The sequence below is a fragment of the Cherax quadricarinatus genome, chromosome 1 (assembly GCF_038502225.1).
Source record: "Cherax quadricarinatus isolate ZL_2023a chromosome 1, ASM3850222v1, whole genome shotgun sequence".
Lineage (NCBI taxonomy): Eukaryota > Metazoa > Arthropoda > Malacostraca > Decapoda > Parastacidae > Cherax > Cherax quadricarinatus.
This window is the reverse complement of record NC_091292.1, coordinates 62,946,608-62,968,117: the sequence shown is the minus strand read 5'-3', so window position 1 is coordinate 62,968,117 and position 21,510 is coordinate 62,946,608. Positions and strand designations below refer to the sequence as shown.

Here is a 21,510-nt window from a genome sequence, read left to right as displayed (position 1 = left end):
CTCTTTTTCTCCATATACTCTTCCCTCCTTGCAAGATTATATTAATGTGTATAATATTAATTTTGCTGTGCCAAATTCTGGCAAGGATTTATGTTAATTTGTTTAATATTAATTTTGATAAGCCAAGTCTGGCTAAAGGTTTGTATTAATGTACATTTAAAATTTATATTATAATTTTCTTACACGTAATTGCAAAGCTCAAGTGTAGCTAGGATTTATTCAAAGGTAAGTTGTACTGTTTACCTTTATAATGTGCATAATATAGTACATAATCAGTGTTATTAATTACGTTGAATTTCATACATTGCATCATGGCTGAAAATGAGGAAATTAATATAGAAGACAAACATATGGAATATAGAGCAAAGAAAGCATCACTACAGGCTAGAAAAGGTCATGTAACCAAGTCATGTAACCAGGAAACTGTGAATACTGATGATTTAAAATTGTATTTAGATGCTTTGGGGAATAGATATGATTCATACAAATTATATTACAACAAATATGAAGGAGATTTATTAGTAAACTGCGTAGATGAGACTGAAGTAGATCTTATGATTAATCAGTATTATGAATTAGAGGAAAAGATTCTTTCTTGTAAAAGTCAGGCCTTGAATAAATTAAAATGTGTAAACCAGGCAGTTAATCAATCTGCTCCAACAAATAAGATGTCTTTGCCAAAACTCTCAGAATTATGTTTGCCTGTATTTAATCCTGGAGAAAATTGGGAGGAGTTTTGGTCAATTTTTAAAGCAGCTGTGCATGATAGGAGTGATCTAGCCTGTGTAACTAAATTATTTTACCTCAAAGAACAGATTAGAGGAGATGCTCACATACTCATACAAGCCTTTCCCAATGTAGATGATTCTTACAAGGAAGCAGTTGACTTGTTGAAAGTCACTTATGGTAATATAGAACAAAGTAGGTTGGATCTAGTGGATATCATTGTTAATTTAAAATCTCCAGATCACACTTACAAAGGTTTACAGCAGTTTAGAGTTAAACTGGAGAGCACTCTCAAAACTTTAAGTAATAAATATAATCTGAAGGAATCAGACTGGTTATTGAGTGCCATAGTACAGAATAAATTAAGCTGTAAAACACTTGAATGACTCTTGAACAAGTATGACAAGGGTTATTTTGGTCTGGAGGAAATAAGACTAGGTCTACAAGAATTAATTGTTCAGTTGCAGACCAGCCAACCAACTCATTTTAAAGATGCAACACATAATAACTCTGAGGTATCTGTCAAGTTTCACAAAGGGAAAAATTATCCCAATGTTAATAATCAAAATTAATTTCCTAAAAAGAGTTGCATAGGTGCATATCAAGTAGCAGGAATCAGAAATAATGATTCTCCACAAGGTAAGAAGAATAAGTACCCTCCTAAGGGTAGCCCAGTTAATAAGAAACCAGTCAAAGAAAAGAGAGATTGTCTTTTCTGCAAGGGTACTCATTTTTCTAAGAATTGCAGTGCATACAATTCATGGAATGATAAAGTTGAAAGATTGGAGAAACTTGACAGATGTATCAGGTGTTTAGGTAATCACAAGGTAAAGGATTGTCATGCCAAATTAAACAACTGTTATCATTGTCACAAAGGAAGACACCATATAGTCATGTGTAAGGGTCTATATGATAATGTTGACAATCCTGAAACAAAAGTAGCTAATGTAAAAATTGCTGCTAATGTTAATAATGATGGTTTTGCTGAAGTAGCCTTACCTGTGTTACAGGTAAAAATTGATGATAAAAGGCATAAATAAAAAAATGTAAATGCATTATTAGACCAGGGATCCCAGCATACTTTCATAAAATGTAAATGTCTTGATGGTATGAAAGTACAGATGGGAGATCCTACAACTCTAAAATTATCTGGTTTTCTCTCAGATAAAAGAGCTCAATTGTATGACACTCTTTATGTAACTGTCAGGTTGGGCAATGAAAAAAACGTGTTAATGCAGTAATTGTAGATAGACTTCCAGAGAAAATATCTACAGTAGGGCTTAGTAAAGCTACAGAAAGACTTTCACATAATGTAAATTTAGCACCTTCTGGTGTAGATGATTCTGTAGACCCAATAAATATTTTGATAGTGACTATTATGCCTCCTTTGTAAAGGGTATGGTAAAGAAATGTGGTGTCACCCTTTTGAAGACTGCAGGAGGCCATGTAATGTATGGTAGGATTCCTCGTAATAATAATGCATGACTAGAGGAAACTACTAATACCATAACTGTGTGTCTTACTCATGAAATCGTACCCCAGTATAATTCTTCCATAGAGGATGGTGTTGAGCCAGAGCATAAATTGTGGGAATTAGACAGCATTGGAAAAAATGTAAATGAAGAAAGTTCAGAAGATTCTTTTACTCAGGAACAATACCTGAGAGATGTAAAATTTGAATCTGGACAATACTGGGTACGACTTCCGTGGAGACTGAACCATCCAGAATTGCCCACTAATTACAGAATGGCATATGGACAATTAAAGGCTCAGCTCCACGAACTGAGTAAGACACCAGAATTGTTAACTGCCTGTAATGATATAATTGCTGAGCAGTTAATTAATAAATTTATAGAAGAGGTACCTCTTGAGCAAGCCAAAATTTATGGTCGCTATTTGCCACATCACAGAGTGAAGAATGATTCTAAGACCACTCCTCTGAGAATTGCGTTTAATTGTAGTGCCAGGAGTAATAAAAATGTACCTAGTTTAAATGACTGTTTGATGACAGGTCCGTCGTTGACAGAAAAATTAGGAGATATCTTATTAAATTTCAGAGTGAAGAATTATGCCTTTACGGCAGACATAAGTAAAGCTTTCCTAAGAGTGGGTTTACAAGAGGCTGACCGGGATTGTACCTGCTTCTTATGGCCTGAGAATCCTATTGACCCACTTAGCCCTCTGAAAACCTTTCGCTTTAGGAGCGTATTATTTGGTGCTACATCCAGTCCGTTCCTACTTCAAGTGACGATAAATGCACTCCTTAAATGTATGGGAAGTCCATTGAGTAAAGTAATGTATTTTCCGGAAAAAATACAGTGTATTTTTTATGTAAATTAGTGTAGTACATTGTATTTAATAAAATTTACGTTATAAACAATGGGAAATTCTGCGCCTGCGCAGAGGAGACTCGCCATTGTTGTTTGAATTGAACAAGAAACGTTAGTGAATAATCGGAAGAATTTTCGTCACTCTAGAGGTTAAATTGGGTTGACACCTCTCAAATAGGAGCCGAAATTGTTGGATGTGCAGTCCTGCATAACTTGAGATATCAGACGACTGGACAGGACAGCTCCAGGAACCTCAGATAAGCTATCTAAATTTGTGTTTTAATTCTGGCCAGCATTATCTTCATAAATTTGGTTAGAATGAGGTTTTTGAGTATGATACACATTAATCTCCAGTCAAATTGGTGAGTGATATTAAGATATATTCTCCTTCTGTTATAGAAATGTGTATATATATATAATCATTTATTAATTTTAATATACAGTCCACAAACTTATATATTTACCAGAATTCCTGGTGATGCATATTTCATTTGTAATTAATAGGTCTAGTGCAACTTGTGGATATGACAGTGGTAGGTATCGAAGGGGGACATTTTTGCGACCTAGGTGTCCCAAATTCCTACTTGTCTATGTAACTTTGATAAATAATAATTATCTTTGTTATCATTTACTGGTATGTACATTATGAGTTACATCCAGATAAATGTAATTTTCCACATTTAACACATGAGATATTAGATAATAGCTCTTATTTTCTTTTTATTTTATCTACTCGTTGTTGTGGCCTATTATAAAAATAAAAATAAAAGCGTCCGACAATTGCTTTCAGTACACGAGTCAATGTGTTTTACCTGCTCATAATTTTTCACAGTAACAATGTAAGGCAAATATATAATATACAAATCATGTTACATTATCGGGTATATTGTTTGGGAAACTAATATCTCTAATAAACATCCAGAGTTAAAACTTCAAGTTAATTAGTTACTACAACACAATACCAGGAGTGTCAGGATATTTAAAGTTTATATACAGAAATTTCACATTATTCAGTTTTTTTTGTCGGTATTTTTTTTTATATCTTGTAACAGTATTTTCAGTTCTTTTATATCTTCCTGAATGGTTTTAATTTCCCCTTTAATGTTATCTTCTTCATCTTGTAAGTTCCGTTTTTCGATATCTTGTTGAAGTTTTTCAAATTTTCCTTTAATATTATATAGAACTTCACTGTCACTTTCCGTTTCGCTTAGTTCTTCCTCATCCTTGTTTCTCTGAAGTGGCAAACGTAAGTTTTTCTTTGCATGTTTGAGTATCCAAAATACGTAAAACTTCTTCCTCAAGTATGGATACAGAACGTCAATATTCAGTATTATTTCTACAATAAAAGTAGACTGACTATCCATGTACTTTTTTTTTTGTTTTTTAATTTTCTTATCAAACATTTCAAACCAGATAACTATAGTTAGTGCAACATATATTGCTGTGCCAACCCACGGTTGAGAAATGACTTGAATTACACTGTCCCAGACATGATTATAAGCAATTTCTCCTTTGATTCCTATTGTATTGATAATGTATATCAGTGTTCCTATGACTACTAGAGGAAAAGTAATCCAGAAAAGAGTACGAAGGAGGTGGATGACTTGGAAGAAGGATGAGCTACAAAAGCGTAAAATTCTTGTCCTCAGGGAGACACTTCTTGTCATTAGGAAGACATTTGTCATCAGAAAGGCACTTGTCATTAGCAACACGTTCAACCATGATGTAACTACAGCTACTACTCCCACCAGCCACTGCCAGTTCTGGTAAAATATAATTTTGTTATTGTTATATAATATCATAGTTAAGGATTTGTGTAATGGGAGTATGATAATACGTAACATACAATTTCAATGGGCATTATAGTACAGTTTATTAATTAATTTGTTTATGTCAATTTCATGATAAATCAAGAATGGAAAGAGAAAAAATATAATAGTACATAAGGAATAGGCTTCATACTTCATTTATATACAAAATTACAGAGTGCAAACGAACCTCGGCTTACGAACGCCCCACCATGCGAACTTTTCAGGATACAAACCGTCGTTTGGTCGACTGTTTACTTCTGGCTGCAAACGAAATTTCAGGATGCGAACTTCCCCCTCAAGGGAGGTTCTTTAATTAAATAAATAAATAAACTATTTATTTCTTTGCAAAAGTTACAATATGTGTCTACATATACCTGGAGTTTACCTGGAGAGAGTTCCGGGGGTCAACGCCCCCGCGGCCCGGTCTGTGACCAGGCCTCCTGGTGGATCAGAGCCTGATCAACCAGGCTGTTGCTGCTGGCTGCACGCAAACCAACGTACGAGCCACAGCCCGGCTGGTCAGGAACTGACTTTAGGTGCTTGTCCAGTGCCAGTTTGAAGACTGCCAGGGGTCTGTTGGTAATCCCCCTTATGTATGCTGGAAGGCAGTTGAACAGTCTTGGGCCCCTGACACTTATTGTATGGTCTCTTAACGTGCTAGTGACACCCCTGCTTTTCATTGGGGGGATGTTGCATCGTCTGCCAAGTCTTTTGCTTTCGTGGTGAGTAATTTTCGTGTGCAAGTTCGGTACTAGTCCCTCTAGGATTTTTCAGGTGTATATAATCATGTATCTCTCCTGCCTGCGTTCCAGGGAATACAGGTTTAGGAACCTCAAGCGCTCCCAGTAATTGAGGTGTTTTATCTCCGTTATGCGCGCCGTGAAGGTTCTCTGTACATTTTCTAGGTCAGCAATTTCACCTGCCTTGAAAGGTGCTGTTAATGTGCAGCAATATTCCAGCCTAGATAGAACAAGTGACCTGAAGAGTGTCATCATGGGCTTGGCCTCCCTAGTTTTGAAGGTTCTCATTATCCATCCTGTCATTTTTCTAGAAGATGTGATTGATACAATGTTATGGTCCTTGAAGGTGAGATCCTCTGACATGATCATTCCCAGGTCTTTGACGTTGGTGTTTCGCTCTATTTTGTGGCCAGAATTTGTTTTGTACTCTGATGAAGATTTAATTTCCTCATGTTTACCATATCTGAGTAATTGAAATTTCTCATCGTTGAACTTCATATTGTTTTCTGCAGCCCACTGAAAGATTTGGTTGATGTCCGCCTGGAGCCTTGCAGTGTCTGCAATGGAAGACACTGTCATGCAGATTCGGGTGTCATCTGCAAAGGAAGACACGGTGCTGTGGCTGACATCCTTGTCTATGTCGGATATGAGGATGAGGAACAAGCTGGGAGTGAGTACTGTGCCTTGTGGAACAGCTTTTCACCGTAGCTGCCTCGGACTTTACTCTGTTGACTACTACTCTTTGTGTTCTGTTTGTGAGGAAATTATAGATCCATCGACCAACTTTTCCTGTTATTCCTTTAGCACACATTTTGTGCGCTATTATGCCATGGTCACACTTGTTGAAGGCTTTTGCAAAGTCTGTATATATTACATCTGTATTCTTTTTGTCTTCTAGTGCATTTAGGACCTTGTCGTAGTGATCCAATAAGATTGGAGCAAATAAAGCCACTATCATGCCAAGGCATTTCGGGCAGACTTAACCTAATGCTTACAGACTACTTACTTCTAGACACGTGAAGAATGGTAGTGGTTACCAGTGTTTTGCAGATCGTGGCGCCAACTACTGGCAGCCTTCTGAATTTCTCCTTACTGTTATTGCATATTATTACTATTATTTTGTATTATTATTATTATTATTATTATTATTATTATTATTATTATTATTATTATTATTGCTAGTAGTAGTAGCAGTAGTAATAGTACATACGTAGTGAGGGACTATTCATCTAGGGAATTGGATCTGTGTTCCAGTTCTCTAAATTAAGAATGAATGCCTTCCATCCCCTCCCTCCCCAAGCGCTTCCCCATTATTGTGGAAAATACTGTATATATTTTCCGGAAATTCGGTAATTTATAGATAAATAGATGGCCTATATTGTATTTAATAAAATTTATGTGATGGAAAATGGGAAACTGAGCCTGCGCCTGCGCAGGAGGAGACTCGTCATCTTATTTTTGAATTGTGAACAACGTTGGTGTGATGGGAAGGAATTTTCGTGCTCTAGAGGTTGAAATTGGGCTGACACGTCTCAAATAGGAGGCGAAATTGTTGGACATGCATTTCTGCATAACTTGAGATATCAGACGACTGGACAAGACAGCTCCAGGAACCTCAGAAAAGCTCTCTAGATTTGTGTATAATTCTGGCCAGCATTATTTTCATAGATTTAGTTAGACTGAGGTTTTCTGAGTATGACACACATTAATCTCCAGTCAAATTGGTGAGTGATATTAAGATATATTTTCCTTCTGTAATGTAAATGTGTGTATATATAATCCTTTTTTAATTTTAATATACAGTCCACAAATTTATATATTACCAGTATTCCTGGTGTATGTATATTTCATTTAATTAATAGGTCCAGAGCAACTTGTGGATATGACAGTGGTAGGTATTGAAGGGGGACATTTTTTGCGACCTAGGTGTCCCAAATTCCTACTTGTCTAACTGATAAATAATAATTATCAATGTTCATTTACTGTTATGTATATAACAATACATCCAAGTAAATGCAATTTTCTGCATTTAATTTGCCCATTGGTCCTTCGAACCGGATGTAATTAGTGAAGTCATTAATTGGTTAATTACTTAATAATTATATGTGAAATGACAGAAGGAGGTGGATGTTAAGTTCACAAATTTATTTAATGTGTAGTGGATTATAATTATTACAATATTAATTTTGATAAGTCAAGTCTGGCTAAGTTTATATTAATTTGTATAATATTAATTTGATAAGACAATTCTGGCCAAGATTTATATCAGTGTATGTGTAATTGATAAGCCAGGTGTTGCTAATTATATTAATGTGTATAATATTAATTTTGCTATGCCAAATTCTGGCAAGGATTTATATTAATTTGTATAATAATTTTGATAAGCCAAGGCTGGCTAAAAGTTTGTACGTATTAATGTACAGTGGACCCCCACATAGCGACTTTAATCCGTGCAAGAGGGCTCATTGTTATGCGAAATGATCGGTATGCGAATGAATTTTCCCCATAAGAAATAATGGAAATCAAATTAATCCGTGCAAGACACCCAAAAGTATGAAAAAAAAAAATTTACCACATGAAATATACATTTTCCTACACACAAAGAGAAGGATACATGCACAATAGTAGAGTAGTACATGCACAATATATATTGTGCATGTAATACTCTACTAAATGAAGAATAAATGACACTTACCTTTATTGAAGATGCAGCAATGACTGATGAGACACTGTGTCCTGGGAGTGCCTTTTCCTCCTGAGTACTGTAGGTCCTGTTTGGCATTTTCTTCCAGAACAGGCCTTATCACACTGTGTATGCCACTACGATTCTTAAATCTCTCAAACCAACCGTTGCTGGCTTTAAATTCACCAATATGAACACTAGTTCCAGGCATTTTTCCCTGTTCACCTGGGTGTTAGTCGACTGGTGTGGGTTGCATCCTGGGAGACAAGATTAAGGACCCCAATGGAAATAAGTTAGACAGTCTTCGATGACTCTGACTTTTTTGGGTTATCCTGGGTGGCAAATCCTCTGGGGTTAATTGTTTCTTGGTATTCTCAATAAGCCACACCAACAACGGTGCTACAGCAGCAGCAGCAGCAGCTGACAGTGCTACAGCAGCAGCAGCAGCTGACAGTGCTACAGCAGCAGCAGACGATGCTACAGCAGCAGCAGATGGTACTACAGCAGCAGCTGACGGTGGTACAGCAGCAGCAGCAGCTGACAGTACAGCAGCAGCAGCTGACGGTGGTACAGCAGCAGCAGCAGCTGTACCACCAATAGTAGCGATGGTTGATTGGGGTTTATTATACAACCTAGCCAGCTCGGAGACACGCACTCCACTTTCATACTTATCAATGATCTTTTTCTTCATCTCAATAGTAATTCTCACCCTTATTCAATTCAAAGTTTATTCTCTATAAAGATTACAATGTTGATTTTACAGAAATTTGGTTATTGTGTGGTTTACATGTTGTAAAATAGTGATTACATGAGCCCGGTGGCCTGGTGGCTAAAGTTCCCGCTTCACACACGGAGGGCCCGGGTTCGATTCCCGGCGGGTGGAAACATTTCGACACGTTTCCTTACACCTGTTGTCCTGTTCACCTAGCAGCAAATAGGTACCTGGGTGTTAGTCGACTGGTGTGGGTCGCATCCTGGGGGACAAGATTAAGGACCCCAATGGAAATAAGTTAGACAGTCCTCGATGACGCACTGACTTTCTTGGGTTATCCTGGGTGGCTAACCCTCCGGGGTTAAAAATCCGAACGAAATCTTATCTTATCTTATCTTATCTTACCACTAGAACGCTTAGCGTGGCTAGGCATTTCAGACAGACTTAGTTTTATTCTTAATTGTAAAATATTACAAATTATGAGGTAAGTTGGTATTATGGCTAAGTGACTAAATACTAGTTTGTGAGTTTAGCAATGTGAATGCTTTTGTTTTGGCACAGTACATAGTTTCAGTATTGGTGTGGAAAATTTTATAGGGTGCTTATCTGTATGTACCTCAACATTATATACATACAAGTAATCTCATTGGGAGACAACCATATTGTTTATCGTAGTCACCCCGTGTAGACATGTGAGAAAACTTAAACCACCTCTGGTCACTACAGGTGGCCCCTCGACCCTCACAATCTTGTCCACATCTATCCGAGACCAGTATAAATTGGGTAGCACCCTCAAGCACGGCGCTACTAATTAATTGTGGACTGTTTAGATTATATTAGTTTAGCTGAATGAAGGGGGGGGGGGTAGGATACACATGGATACATCCATCAAGGAAAAACATTTGTACATAATCCCACCACTTACCAGATGTTCTCTGGTGGTCACTTGATGTAGCTGGATCACTCATAACCTATCCAATTACAACATACCTAACTGGCCAGCATCAGTCTGCTATAACTAGAAGGGTTACTTAACTGTGGGTGATTGATACTCCTTATTTCCTCCATTCCCCATCTCATTTCGATGTCCTGCTACACCGACACGGTTCTTATTCCGGCAGGACGAGGTATCCGTCGGTTTGTCCCGGTTAGAAGTCGTGATTCCATAAAGCTTCATTATCCTCGGTACGAGAGTCACACGTTCACTCGGAGCAGGGCGATCTATTTCACATCCCGCATTCTCTTAACTCAATGTTATTATCACTGATTACATTACCATTCACAAGACGATTTAACGTCTCATAACTATTACGTGTATACACATTAGAGGTCACTCCATTAAGATCTGAGGCCGATGAGCGAGGATTAACACACGGGTATTTCCCCTGGACACACACCATGGCCGTGCACCAGTCACACCCCGTCAAACCATTATTCACTAATTTTACCACCCTTTTACGGTGGTCCCGTAAATCACGTTCCCTCACTCTTCACCAGGAACAGTTACGGCACTTCCTAATATGAAATGAGGCCTATATTAATCCTTAGGCCGCCGTGAATGCCAATTTCGTGGTTCCATGCTTTCCCAGCCTCCTCACCACATTCAAAACACTCCCCGTGCCCCAGCTCGACCCCCCACCCCCCTGCACATCTGCGCAGGCGCAGCGGGAACCCAGCTGGTTCCATTAAAAATGCAAATACATTTTGACCCAAATCAACACATTAAACACTTATTAGGCACTATAGCTTCGGAAAATAAATAATTTCCACAATTGAAGTATCACAGGATTCATTATTTTAAGATTGAGATTAATATTTCTGTTTATGGTCAAATGAGTGAGTGAGTGTAAGTGTGAACCACCAGGTGGTATTCGTGTAGTTAGTTGACGGGGTGTATCAGGGAGATAAGATGTTTTCTAATGGTAGTTTTGAAGGTGATGAATGTGTCTGCAGTTCTAGATTTCTTACTGAGGCCTCGTCATGGAGTCTAAATGAGACTTTGTTGTATTCAAGTGGTGGTTTACCAATGTTTGTCAGGAGGAAGGTAGGGTAGTGGTCTGTAGTGCTATCTGTGATTATCCCTGATTTAAGGGGGGCTAGTATATTGGTCCATATGTGGTCTATTATGGTTGCACTTGTCTCAGTGAGCCTGGTTGGTTTAGTTATTGTTGGTATGAGAAGTGTGTTGTTCATATTGTTGATGAAGTCAGTTACAGGCTGATCATCTAGTAAGCCAAGGTTGATGTTGAAGTCTCCAGCTAAGAGAAGGTGGTGCTTATTCATTTGTCTGTTTGTTATTAGTGACTTTAATTTCTCACTGAAATTTGGGATGTTTGTGTGAGGTATCCGGTAAATGGCACCGATTGTTATAGGCGTCTTAAGGTTTTTTACAGTAAAATTAGCAATAATGTATTCCCCATATTCATCACTAAAGCAAGTGGTGCTAAGACAAGATAATTGGTTAGAGTAATAGATTGCAATACCACCCCCAACTTGGTTTGGTCTGCAGTTGTGAATTGCTGTGTATCCTGGTAGAGGGTAGATATCTATTGTGTCCTGCTTAAGCCAGGTCTCAGTAAGAATAATGCAGGAGAAGGGTGTCTTTAGTGATTCAAGGAGTGCTAAGAGATCATCATAGTGTTTGCTTAAGGACCTGATGTTGTAGTTAAGTACTGATAGACTTTTAGCATTGTTTAGGATAGTGCTGGCTTGTGATGCTGTGTTAAAAAGGCAGTTACTTTCCAATAGGTTTTGATTGGGTGTCAGATTATGGAGGTTTAGATCAGGGTCAACGTGATCAATCATCTTCTAGGTTTAAATTATGGTTATTTATATCCTGAGTTGTGTGTTGAGTTCTAGTACTGATATCTGTAGTGGTAGGAAGTTTGGACAAGTATATAGCTAGAGTATTTTGGTCATGTAGAGTATAGTCACTACTACACATAATGAAGTTGATGTTGTCTATGTGTTGTGCTGGAATGAACTAAAGTACAACTGGAGTTTACCTGGAGAGAGTTTCGGGGGTCAACGCCCCCGCGGCCCGGTCTGAGACCAGGCCTCCTGGTGGATCAGAGCCTGATCAACCAGGCTGTTGCTGCTGGCTGCACGCAAACCAACATACGAGCCACAGCCCGGCTGATCCGGAACTGACTTTAGGTGCTTGTCCAGTGCCAGCTTGAAGACTGCCAGGGGTCTGTTGGTAATCCCCCTTATGTGTGCTGGGAGGCAGTTGAACAGTCTCGGGCCCCTGACACTTATTGTATGGTCTCTTAACGTGCTAGTGACACCCCTGCTTTTCATTGTGGGGATGGTGCATCGTCTGCCAAGTCTTTTGCTTTCGTAGTGGGTGATTTTCGTGTGCAAGTTCGGTACTAGTCCCTCTAGGATTTTCCAGGTGTATATAATCATGTATCTCTCCCTCCTGCGTTCCAGGGAATACAGGTTTAGGAACCTCAAGCGCTCCCAATAATTGAGGTGTTTTATCTCCGTTATGCGCGCCGTGAAAGTTCTCTGTACATTTTCTAGGTCGGCAATTTCACCTGCCTTGAAAGGTGCTGTTAGTGTGCAGCAATATTCCAGCCTAGATAGAACAAGTGACCTGAAGAGTGTCATCATGGGCTTGGCCTCCCTAGTTTTGAAGGTTCTCATTATCCATCCTGTCATCTTTCTAGCAGATGCGATTGATACAATGTTATGGTCCTTGAAGGTGAGATCCTCCGACATGATCACTCCCAGGTCTTTGACGTTGGTGTTTCGCTCTATTTTGTGGCCAGAATTTGTATTGTACTCTGATGAAGATTTAATTTCCTCATGTTTACCATATCTGAGTAATTGAAATTTCTCATCGTTGAACTTCATATTGTTTTCTGCAGCCCACTGAAAGATTTGGTTGATGTCTGCCTGGAGCTTTGCAGTGTCTGCAATGGAAGACACTGTCATGCAGATTCGGGTGTCATCTGCAAAGGAAGACACGGTGCTGTGGCTGACATCCTTGTCTATGTCGGATATAAGGATGAGGAACAAGATGGGAGCGAGTACTGTGCCTTGTGGAACAGAGCTTTTCACCGTAGCTGCCTCGGACTTTACTCTGTTGACGACTACTCTCTGTGTTCTGTTAGTGAGGAAATTATGGATCCATCGACCGACTTTTCCTGTTATTCCTTTAGCACGCATTTTGTGCGCTATTACGCCATGGTCACACTTGTCGAAGGCTTTTGCAAAGTCTGTATATATTACATCTGCATTCTTTTTGTCTTCTAGTGCATTTAGGACCTTGTCGTAGTGGTCCAATAGTTGAGACAGACAGGAGCGACCTGTTCTAAACCCATGTTGCCCTGGGTTGTGTAACTGATGGGTTTCTAGATGCGTGGTGATCTTGCTTCTTAGGACCCTTTCAAAGATTTTTATGATATGGGATGTTAGTGCTATTGGTCTGTAGTTCTTTGCTGTTGCTTTACTGCCCCGTTTGTGGAGTGGGGCTATGTCTGTTGTTTTTAGTAACTGTGGGACGACCCCCATGTCCATGCTCCCTCTCCATAGGATGGAAAAGGCTCGTGATAGGGGCTTCTTGCAGTTCTTGATGAACACAGAGTTCCATGAGTCTGGCCCTGGGGCAGAGTGCATGGGCATGTCATTTATCGCCTGTTCGAAGTCATTTGGCGTCAGGATAACATCGGATAGGCTTGTGTTAATCAAATTTTGTGGCTCTCTCATAAAAAATTCATTTTGATCTTCGACTCTCAGTCTGGTTAGCGGCTTGCTAAAAACTGAGTCATATTGGGACTTGAGTAGCTCACTCATTTCCTTGTTGTCATCTGTGTAGGACCCATCTTGTTTAAGTAGGGGCCCAATACTGGACGTTGTTCTCGATTTTGATTTGGCATAGGAGAAGAAATACTTTGGGTTTCTTTCGATTTCATTTATGGCTTTTAGTTCTTCCCGCGATTCCTGACTCCTAAAGGATTCTTTTAGCTTAAGTTCGATGCTTGCTATTTCTCTGACCAGTGTCTCCCTACGCATTTCAGATATATTGACCTCTTTTAGCAGCTCTGTTATTCTTTTCCGTCGCCTGTAAAGGGAGCGCCTGTCTCTTTCTGTTTTACATCTACTCCTCCTTTTTCTTAGAGGAATAAGCCTTGTACATACATCGAGTGCTACCGAGTTAATCTGTTCTAGGCATAAGTTGGGGTCTGTGTTGCTTAGTATATCTTCCCAGCTTATATCGGTTAGGACTTGGTTTACTTGGTCCCACTTTATGTTTTTGTTATTGAAGTTGAATTTGGTGAATGCTCCCTCGTGACTAATCTCATTATGTCGGTCTGGGGCTCCGCGCATACATGACTGAACCTCAATTATGTTGTGATCTGAGTATATTGTTTTTGATATGGTGATATTTCTTATCAGATCATCATTGTTAGTGAAGATGAGGTCTAGTGTATTCTCCAGTCTAGTAGGCTCTATTATTTGCTGGTTTAAATTGAATTTTGTGCAGAGATTTAAAAGCTTATAGGTAGTAGGTTGGTAGACAGCAACCACCCAGGGAAGTACTACCGTCCTGCCAGATGACTGTGAAACAAAAACCTGTAACTGTTTTGCATGATGGTAGGATTGCTGGTTTCTTTTTCTGTCTCATAAACACGCTAAGATAACAGGGATATCTTGCTACTCCTACTTACACTTTGGTCACACTTCACAGACACGCACATGCATATATATATATACATACATCTAGGTTTTTCTCCTTTTTCTAAATAGCTCTTGTTCTTTTTTATTTCTTCTATTGTCCATGGGGAAGTGGAAAAGAATCTTTCCTCCGTAAGCCATGCGTGTCGTATGAGGCGACTAAAATGCCGGGAGCAATGGGCTAGTAACCCCTTCTCCTGTATACAATTACTAAAAAAGAGAAGAAGAAAAACTTTATAAAACTGGGTTGCTTAAATGTGCGTGGATGTAGTGCGGATGACAAGAAACAGATGATTGCTGATGTTATGAATGAAAAGAAGTTGGATGTCCTGGCCCTAAGCGAAACAAAGCTGAAGGGGGTAGGAGAGTTTCAGTGGGGGGAAATAAATGGGATTAAATCTGGAGTATCTGAGAGAGTTAGAGCAAAGGAAGGGGTAGCAGTAATGTTAAATGATCAGTTATGGAAGGAGAAAAGAGAATATGAATGTGTAAATTCAAGAATTATGTGGATTAAAGTAAAGGTTGGATGCGAGAAGTGGGTCATAATAAGCGTGTATGCACCTGGAGAAGAGAGGAATGCAGAGGAGAGAGAGAGATTTTGGGAGATGTTAAGTGAATGTATAGGAGCCTTTGAACCAAGTGAGAGAGTAATTGTGGTAGGGGACTTGAATGCTAAAGTAGGAGAAACTTTTAGAGAGGGTGTGGTAGGTAAGTTTGGGGTGCCAGGTGTAAATGATAATGGGAGCCCTTTGATTGAACTTTGTATAGAAAGGGGTTTAGTTATAGGTAATACATATTTTAAGAAAAAGAGGATAAATAAGTATACACGATATGATGTAGGGCGAAATGACAGTAGTTTGTTGGATTATGTATTGGTAGATAAAAGACTGTTGAGTAGACTTCAGGATGTACATGTTTATAGAGGGGCCACAGATATATCAGATCACTTTCTAGTTGTAGCTACACTGAGAGTAAAAGGTAGATGGGATACAAGGAGAATAGAAGCATCAGGGAAGAGAGAGGTGAAGGTTTATAAACTAAAAGAGGAGGCAGTTAGGGTAAGATATAAACAGCTATTGGAGGATAGATGGGCTAATGAGAGCATAGGCAATGGGGTCGAAGAGGTATGGGGTAGGTTTAAAAATGTAGTGTTAGAGTGTTCAGCAGAAGTTTGTGGTTACAGGAAAGTGGGTGCAGGAGGGAAGAGGAGCGATTGGTGGAATGATGATGTAAAGAGAGTAGTAAGGGAGAAAAAGTTAGCATATGAGAAGTTTTTACAAAGTAGAAGTGATGCAAGGAGGGAAGAGTATATGGAGAAAAAGAGAGAAGTTAAGAGAGTGGTGAAGCAATGTAAAAAGAGAGCAAATGAGAGAGTGGGTGAGATGTTATCAACAAATTTTGTTGAAAATAAGAAAAAGTTTTGGAGTGAGATTAACAAGTTAAGAAAGCCTAGAGAACAAATGGATTTGTCAGTTAAAAATAGGAGAGGAGAGTTATTAAATGGAGAGTTAGAGGTATTGGGAAGATGGAAGGAATATTTTGAGGAATTGTTAAATGTTGATGAAGATAGGGAAGCTGTGATTTCGTGTATAGGGCAAGGAGGAATAACATCTTGTAGGAGTGAGGAAGAGCCAGTTGTGAGTGTGGGGGAAGTTCGTGAGGCAGTAGGTAAAATGAAAGGGGGTAAGGCAGCCGGGATTGATGGGATAAAGATAGAAATGTTAAAAGCAGGTGGGGATATAGTTTTGGAGTGGTTGGTGCAATTATTTAATAAATGTATGGAAGAGGGTAAGGTACCTAGGGATTGGCAGAGAGCATGCATAGTTCCTTTGTATAAAGGCAAAGGGGATAAAAGAGAGTGCAAAAATTATAGGGGGATAAGTCTGTTGAGTGTACCTGGTAAAGTGTATGGTAGAGTTATAATTGAAAGAATTAAGAGTAAGACGGAGAATAGGATAGCAGATGAACAAGGAGGCTTTAGGAAAGGTAGGGGGTGTGTGGACCAGGTGTTTACAGTGAAACATATAAGTGAACAGTATTTAGATAAGGCTAAAGAGGTCTTTGTGGCATTTATGGATTTGGAAAAGGCGTATGACAGGGTGGATAGGGGGGCAATGTGGCAGATGTTGCAAGTGTATGGTGTAGGAGGTAGGTTACTGAAAGCAGTGAAGAGTTTTTACGAGGATAGTGAGGCTCAAGTTAGAGTATGTAGGAAAGAGGGAAATTTTTTCCCAGTAAAAGTAGGCCTTAGACAAGGATGTGTGATGTCACCTTGGTTGTTTAATATATTTATAGATGGGGTTGTAAGAGAAGTAAATGCGAGGGTCTTGGCAAGAGGCGTGGAGTTAAAAGATAAAGAATCACACACAAAGTGGGAGTTGTCACAGCTGCTCTTTGCTGATGACACTGTGCTCTTGGGAGATTCTGAAGAGAAGTTGCAGAGATTGGTGGATGAATTTGGTAGGGTGTGCAAAAGAAGAAAATTAAAGGTGAATACAGGAAAGAGTAAGGTTATGAGGATAACAAAAAGATTAGGTGATGAAAGATTGAATATCAGATTGGAGGGAGAGAGTATGGAGGAGGTGAACGTATTCCGATATTTGGGAGTGGACGTGTCAGCGGATGGGTCTATGAAAGATGAGGTGAATCATAGAATTGATGAGGGAAAAAGAGTGAGTGGTGCACTTAGGAGTCTGTGGAGACAAAGAACTTTGTCCTTGGAGGCAAAGAGGGGAATGTATGAGAGTATAGTTTTACCAACGCTCTTATATGGGTGTGAAGCGTGGGTGATGAATGTTGCAGCGAGGAGAAGGCTGGAGGCAGTGGAGATGTCATGTCTGAGGGCAATGTGTGGTGTGAATATAATGCAGAGAATTCGTAGTTTGGAAGTTAGGAGGAGGTGCGGGATTACCAAAACTGTTGTCCAGAGGGCTGAGGAAGGGTTGTGGAGGTGGTTCAGACATGTAGAGAGAATGGAGCGAAACAGAATGACTTCAAGAGTGTATCAGTCTGTAGTGGAAGGAAGGCGGGGTAGGGGTCGGCCTAGGAAGGGTTGGAGGGAGGGGGTAAAGGAGGTTTTGTGTGCGAGGGGCTTGGACTTCCAGCAGGCATGCGTGAGCGTGTTTGATAGGAGTGAATGGAGACAAATGGTTTTTAATACTTGACGTGCTGTTGGAGTGTGAGCAAAGTAACATTTATGAAGGGATTCAGGGAAACCGGCAGGCCGGACTTGAGTCCTGGAGATGGGAAGTACAGTGCCTGCACTCTGAAGGAGGGGTGTTAATGTTGCAGTTTAAAAACTGTAGTGTAAAGCACCCTTCTGGCAAGACAGTGATGGAGTGAATGATGGTGAAAGTTTTTCTTTTTCGGGCCACCCTGCCTTGGTGGGAATCGGCCGGTGTGATAATAAAAAAAAATTTAAAAGCTCGCGTGAGTGTGAGTTTTCATCAGAGCTGCCTCCTGGTGTTATTACTGCAACAATATTATTTGCTATATTCCTCCATTTTAGGTGCCTTAAGTTGAAATCCCCCAGGAGCAAGATGTTGGGTGCAGGAGCTGGAAGGTTTTCCAGACAGTGGTCAATTTTTAACAGCTGTTCCTGGAATTGCTGGGATGTTGCATCCGGAGGCTTGTAGACTATCACAATGACTAGGTTTTGGTTCTCGACCTTTACTGCTAAAACTTCCACTACATCATTTGAGGCATTTAGCAGTTCTGTGCAAACAAGTGACTCTGCAATGTACAGGCCAACCCCCCCCTTTTGCCTGTTCACTCTGTCACATCTGTATAGGTTGTAACCTGGGATCCATATTTCGTTGTCCAAGTGATCCTTTATGTGGGTCTCAGTGAAAGCCACGAACATTGCCTTTGCCTCTGCAAGCAGTCCACGGATGAAAGGTATTTTGTTGTTTGTTGCTGGCTTTAGACCCTGTATATTTGCAAAGAAGAATGTTATCGGACTGGTGGTATTGTTGGTACTGGGGGGGTATAAACTAGTAATATAAAAATACAAATTAAAAATAGAACAAGACTCTCACTTGTAATTGCACTAAGGTCTAATAATGACTTTTGTGGAGTCAATGTTTTGAGCTAGAATGAGCTATAGTACAATAGGTTTAATCTAATAATATAAAAATACAAATTAAAAATAGCACTAGTCTCTCACTAGTAATTGCACTATGGTCTAATATAGTGAATTTGGTATTGACTATGTATTGAGTTAGAATGAGCTATGGTACAACTGAATTTAATCTAATAATATAAAAATACAAATTAAAAATAGCACCCATCTCTCACTAGTAATTGCACTATGGTCTAATATAGTGAATTTGGTATTGACTATGTATTGAGCTAGAAAGAGCTATAGTATAACTCGGTTTAGTCTAATAATATAAAAATACAAATTACAAATAGCACCAGTCTCTCACTAGTAATTGCACTATGGTCTAGTATAGTGAATTTGGTATTGACTATGTATTGAGCTAGAATGACCTAGAGTAAAACTGTGATTAATCTAATAATATAATAAAGGCACAAGACTCTCAATTGTAATTGCACTAAGGTCTTATATAAGTTGTTTACAAGAATTAGTGTATAATTAGATTTAAATTGACAGGATAAAATACAAAAATTATGGTAGCAAAAGAATAAAAAAAAAAAAATGATAAAAATAAAAATGGCAATGACTTGGTTATAATATGCTAGTAAGATGGTAGACAGGATAATATAAAAGTTGTAGTTGAAAATACTAGTTTAAAAAAGTATGGAATAAAAATGGTCAATAAAAGAAGTTTACAATAAGTTTGATCAATATAGTTTAAAGTAAAATTGGGCAATAATTGGGATTTAGAATAAAATTGGGCAATTGAGTATTTTTTAAAGTGAGGTAGAATTATTGAAGACAAGTTATGGTTAGTTTATAATAAAATAAAATGGAACAGTGATGTGGTAAGTTGTAAAAAAGGAGATAGATTCTGTAGATATTAAACACAATTAAGACTATGAGGTAGAATGGTCGTTGAATACAACAATGACAATCAAAAGTAGTTGGGGTATTAGAATTTTAGGGGGGCACAAATTTATGACAATATAACACTAACGGTGGACTATGGGTATTATCTGCACTTTACTCTGATTCTGTTAGTCCAGCCTCACTTAGGAATGTTTTAAGGTCATGTTCTGTAGAGATGAAGTATCTCTTCCCAGTGGGCTGTTTCCTAACTGCGATTTTTCCATCCCTCACAAAGCACTGGTGGATTTTTTGGGCATAGCGTAATTTTCTTAGCCGATAAAGAAGGTTTTGTCTTGTTTTGGTAAGGCACTCATTGACGTAAACATCAGTTTTCATAGAAATAGATGTTTTTAGTAGGTTGTTTCTTTGTAGGCTAGTTTGGAATTTTAACAGCACTGTTTTTTTTACCTGCTTGGTAGCCCATCAGTTTGCAATCCTTTAGGTCGTCACTACGTATGTTAAGGTGAAGGTGGTCCTTGATAAGCTGTAGGGTGGTCTCCATGCAGGTCTCTTGGGTGACTGTGGCTGGGAGATGTTTGCTGTTAACTACAACAGCGTCAGTTAGCTGCTGTTGGTCATTATGGTCTTGGAAGTTGGTTATGACAGTGGCAAGTTGTTGGTCCACTCTTGATCTTTCCTCTGTAATGTTGGTAGTAAGTAGGGTGACTTGGTCTTTTAGTGTGTTGATGGTGTCTAGGGACTGGGTGTGGGTGTTGCTTTTTTGTTCTAGAGTGTCTAGTTTATGTTCTAGAGCAGTGATCTTGTTGAGGTAATCTGCATTGCTAGCCTTTAGTTCCTGCATTTCTTGAGTTAGTTTGGTGATCGTTTGGTTCTGAATCATAAGGAGTTTAGCTATTTCTGGGTCGGTGATCTTCTTGACATCAAATACTGGGAAGGAGTTATCTTGGACTGTAGCGGCGGTCATGTTTGTTGTTGTCTGTCGTGTGTTGTGGTGGTGCCGGTGGGTGATGAGGGTTGTGTCCTGGCTGGCAGTACCACAAGTTTTCCTGGTGTTATTGCTGCTCTCACCTTTGATGTTAGGAGTCCTTAGCTGGTTACTGGATCTTCTTTTATTGTTCTGACCCTTGTCCATTGGCTGTGGCTTCGGGTGAATTATAGGCGATGGGTGATGGGTGAATGTAGTGGAGTATCACTTCAGTGGCAGCGGGGTAGGAGGTGTAGTATGAGTCCTATTTGTTGGTAATTTGTGAACTTTTGGGTGATTTCTGCAGTTGCTTTATATCATTCTGGGTATCCACATATGTTAGTGTTATGCGGGTCTTGATTAGGTCATCACTGGGCTGCTGGGAACCTCAGGTAGAAGTAAAAATAGAGGACAAGGTTCCTGTTGCCGCTGCCGCTGTCGTTGATGTCAATGAAATAGTATTGCTGTAGGGTTGGCACTAGAAGCTTTCTTGGGGCCCATGGTCACTTATTTTGCAGATAAAATCACCAAAAACACTGTAATAATATGAAATGTTCCGATTGTATGCCTTGGTCTGAGAAATGGCAGATGAAGTTTAATGTGGATAAGTGTAAGGTACTTGCCCTTGGTAATGAAAATAACAATGCCACCGGCGGCACATGTGAGGCTGGCTAAGGGCGCACATTGGACGCGTCTCAGACGAAGAGCGGTGAGCGGGTTTTTGAGCGGTATGCGAGGCAAAATTTTTGCGATAAAAGCGAGCGGTATGCGGATTGAACGTTATGTGATGTCGACGGTATGCGGGGGTCCACTGTACATTTAAAATTTATATTATACATGTAATTGCTAAGCTCAAGTAGCTAGAATTTATTGAAAGGTAAGTTGTACTA

General features: G+C 39.3%; 1 protein-coding gene across 4 annotated transcripts in view; it reads right to left on the bottom strand.

Annotated features, from left to right (window-relative positions):
• Nucleotides 1-230: 230 nt before the first annotated feature.
• The window catches only part of LOC128688376 (ankyrin repeat, PH and SEC7 domain containing protein secG-like), a 106,488-nt gene continuing 85,208 nt past the window's right edge, over nt 231-21,510 (bottom strand). For 3 of the 4 annotated variants that reach the window (XM_070082397.1, XM_070082409.1, XM_070082404.1), the window contains one exon: nt 231-4,819. In XM_070082397.1, the coding sequence (XP_069938498.1) occupies nt 4,067-4,819 (753 nt within the window). In that variant the 3' untranslated portion in view covers nt 231-4,066. Of the gene's footprint in view, nt 4,820-5,054; nt 5,129-21,510 lie in introns of all 4 variants that reach the window. The other variant, XM_070082413.1, reaches the window with a different exon arrangement.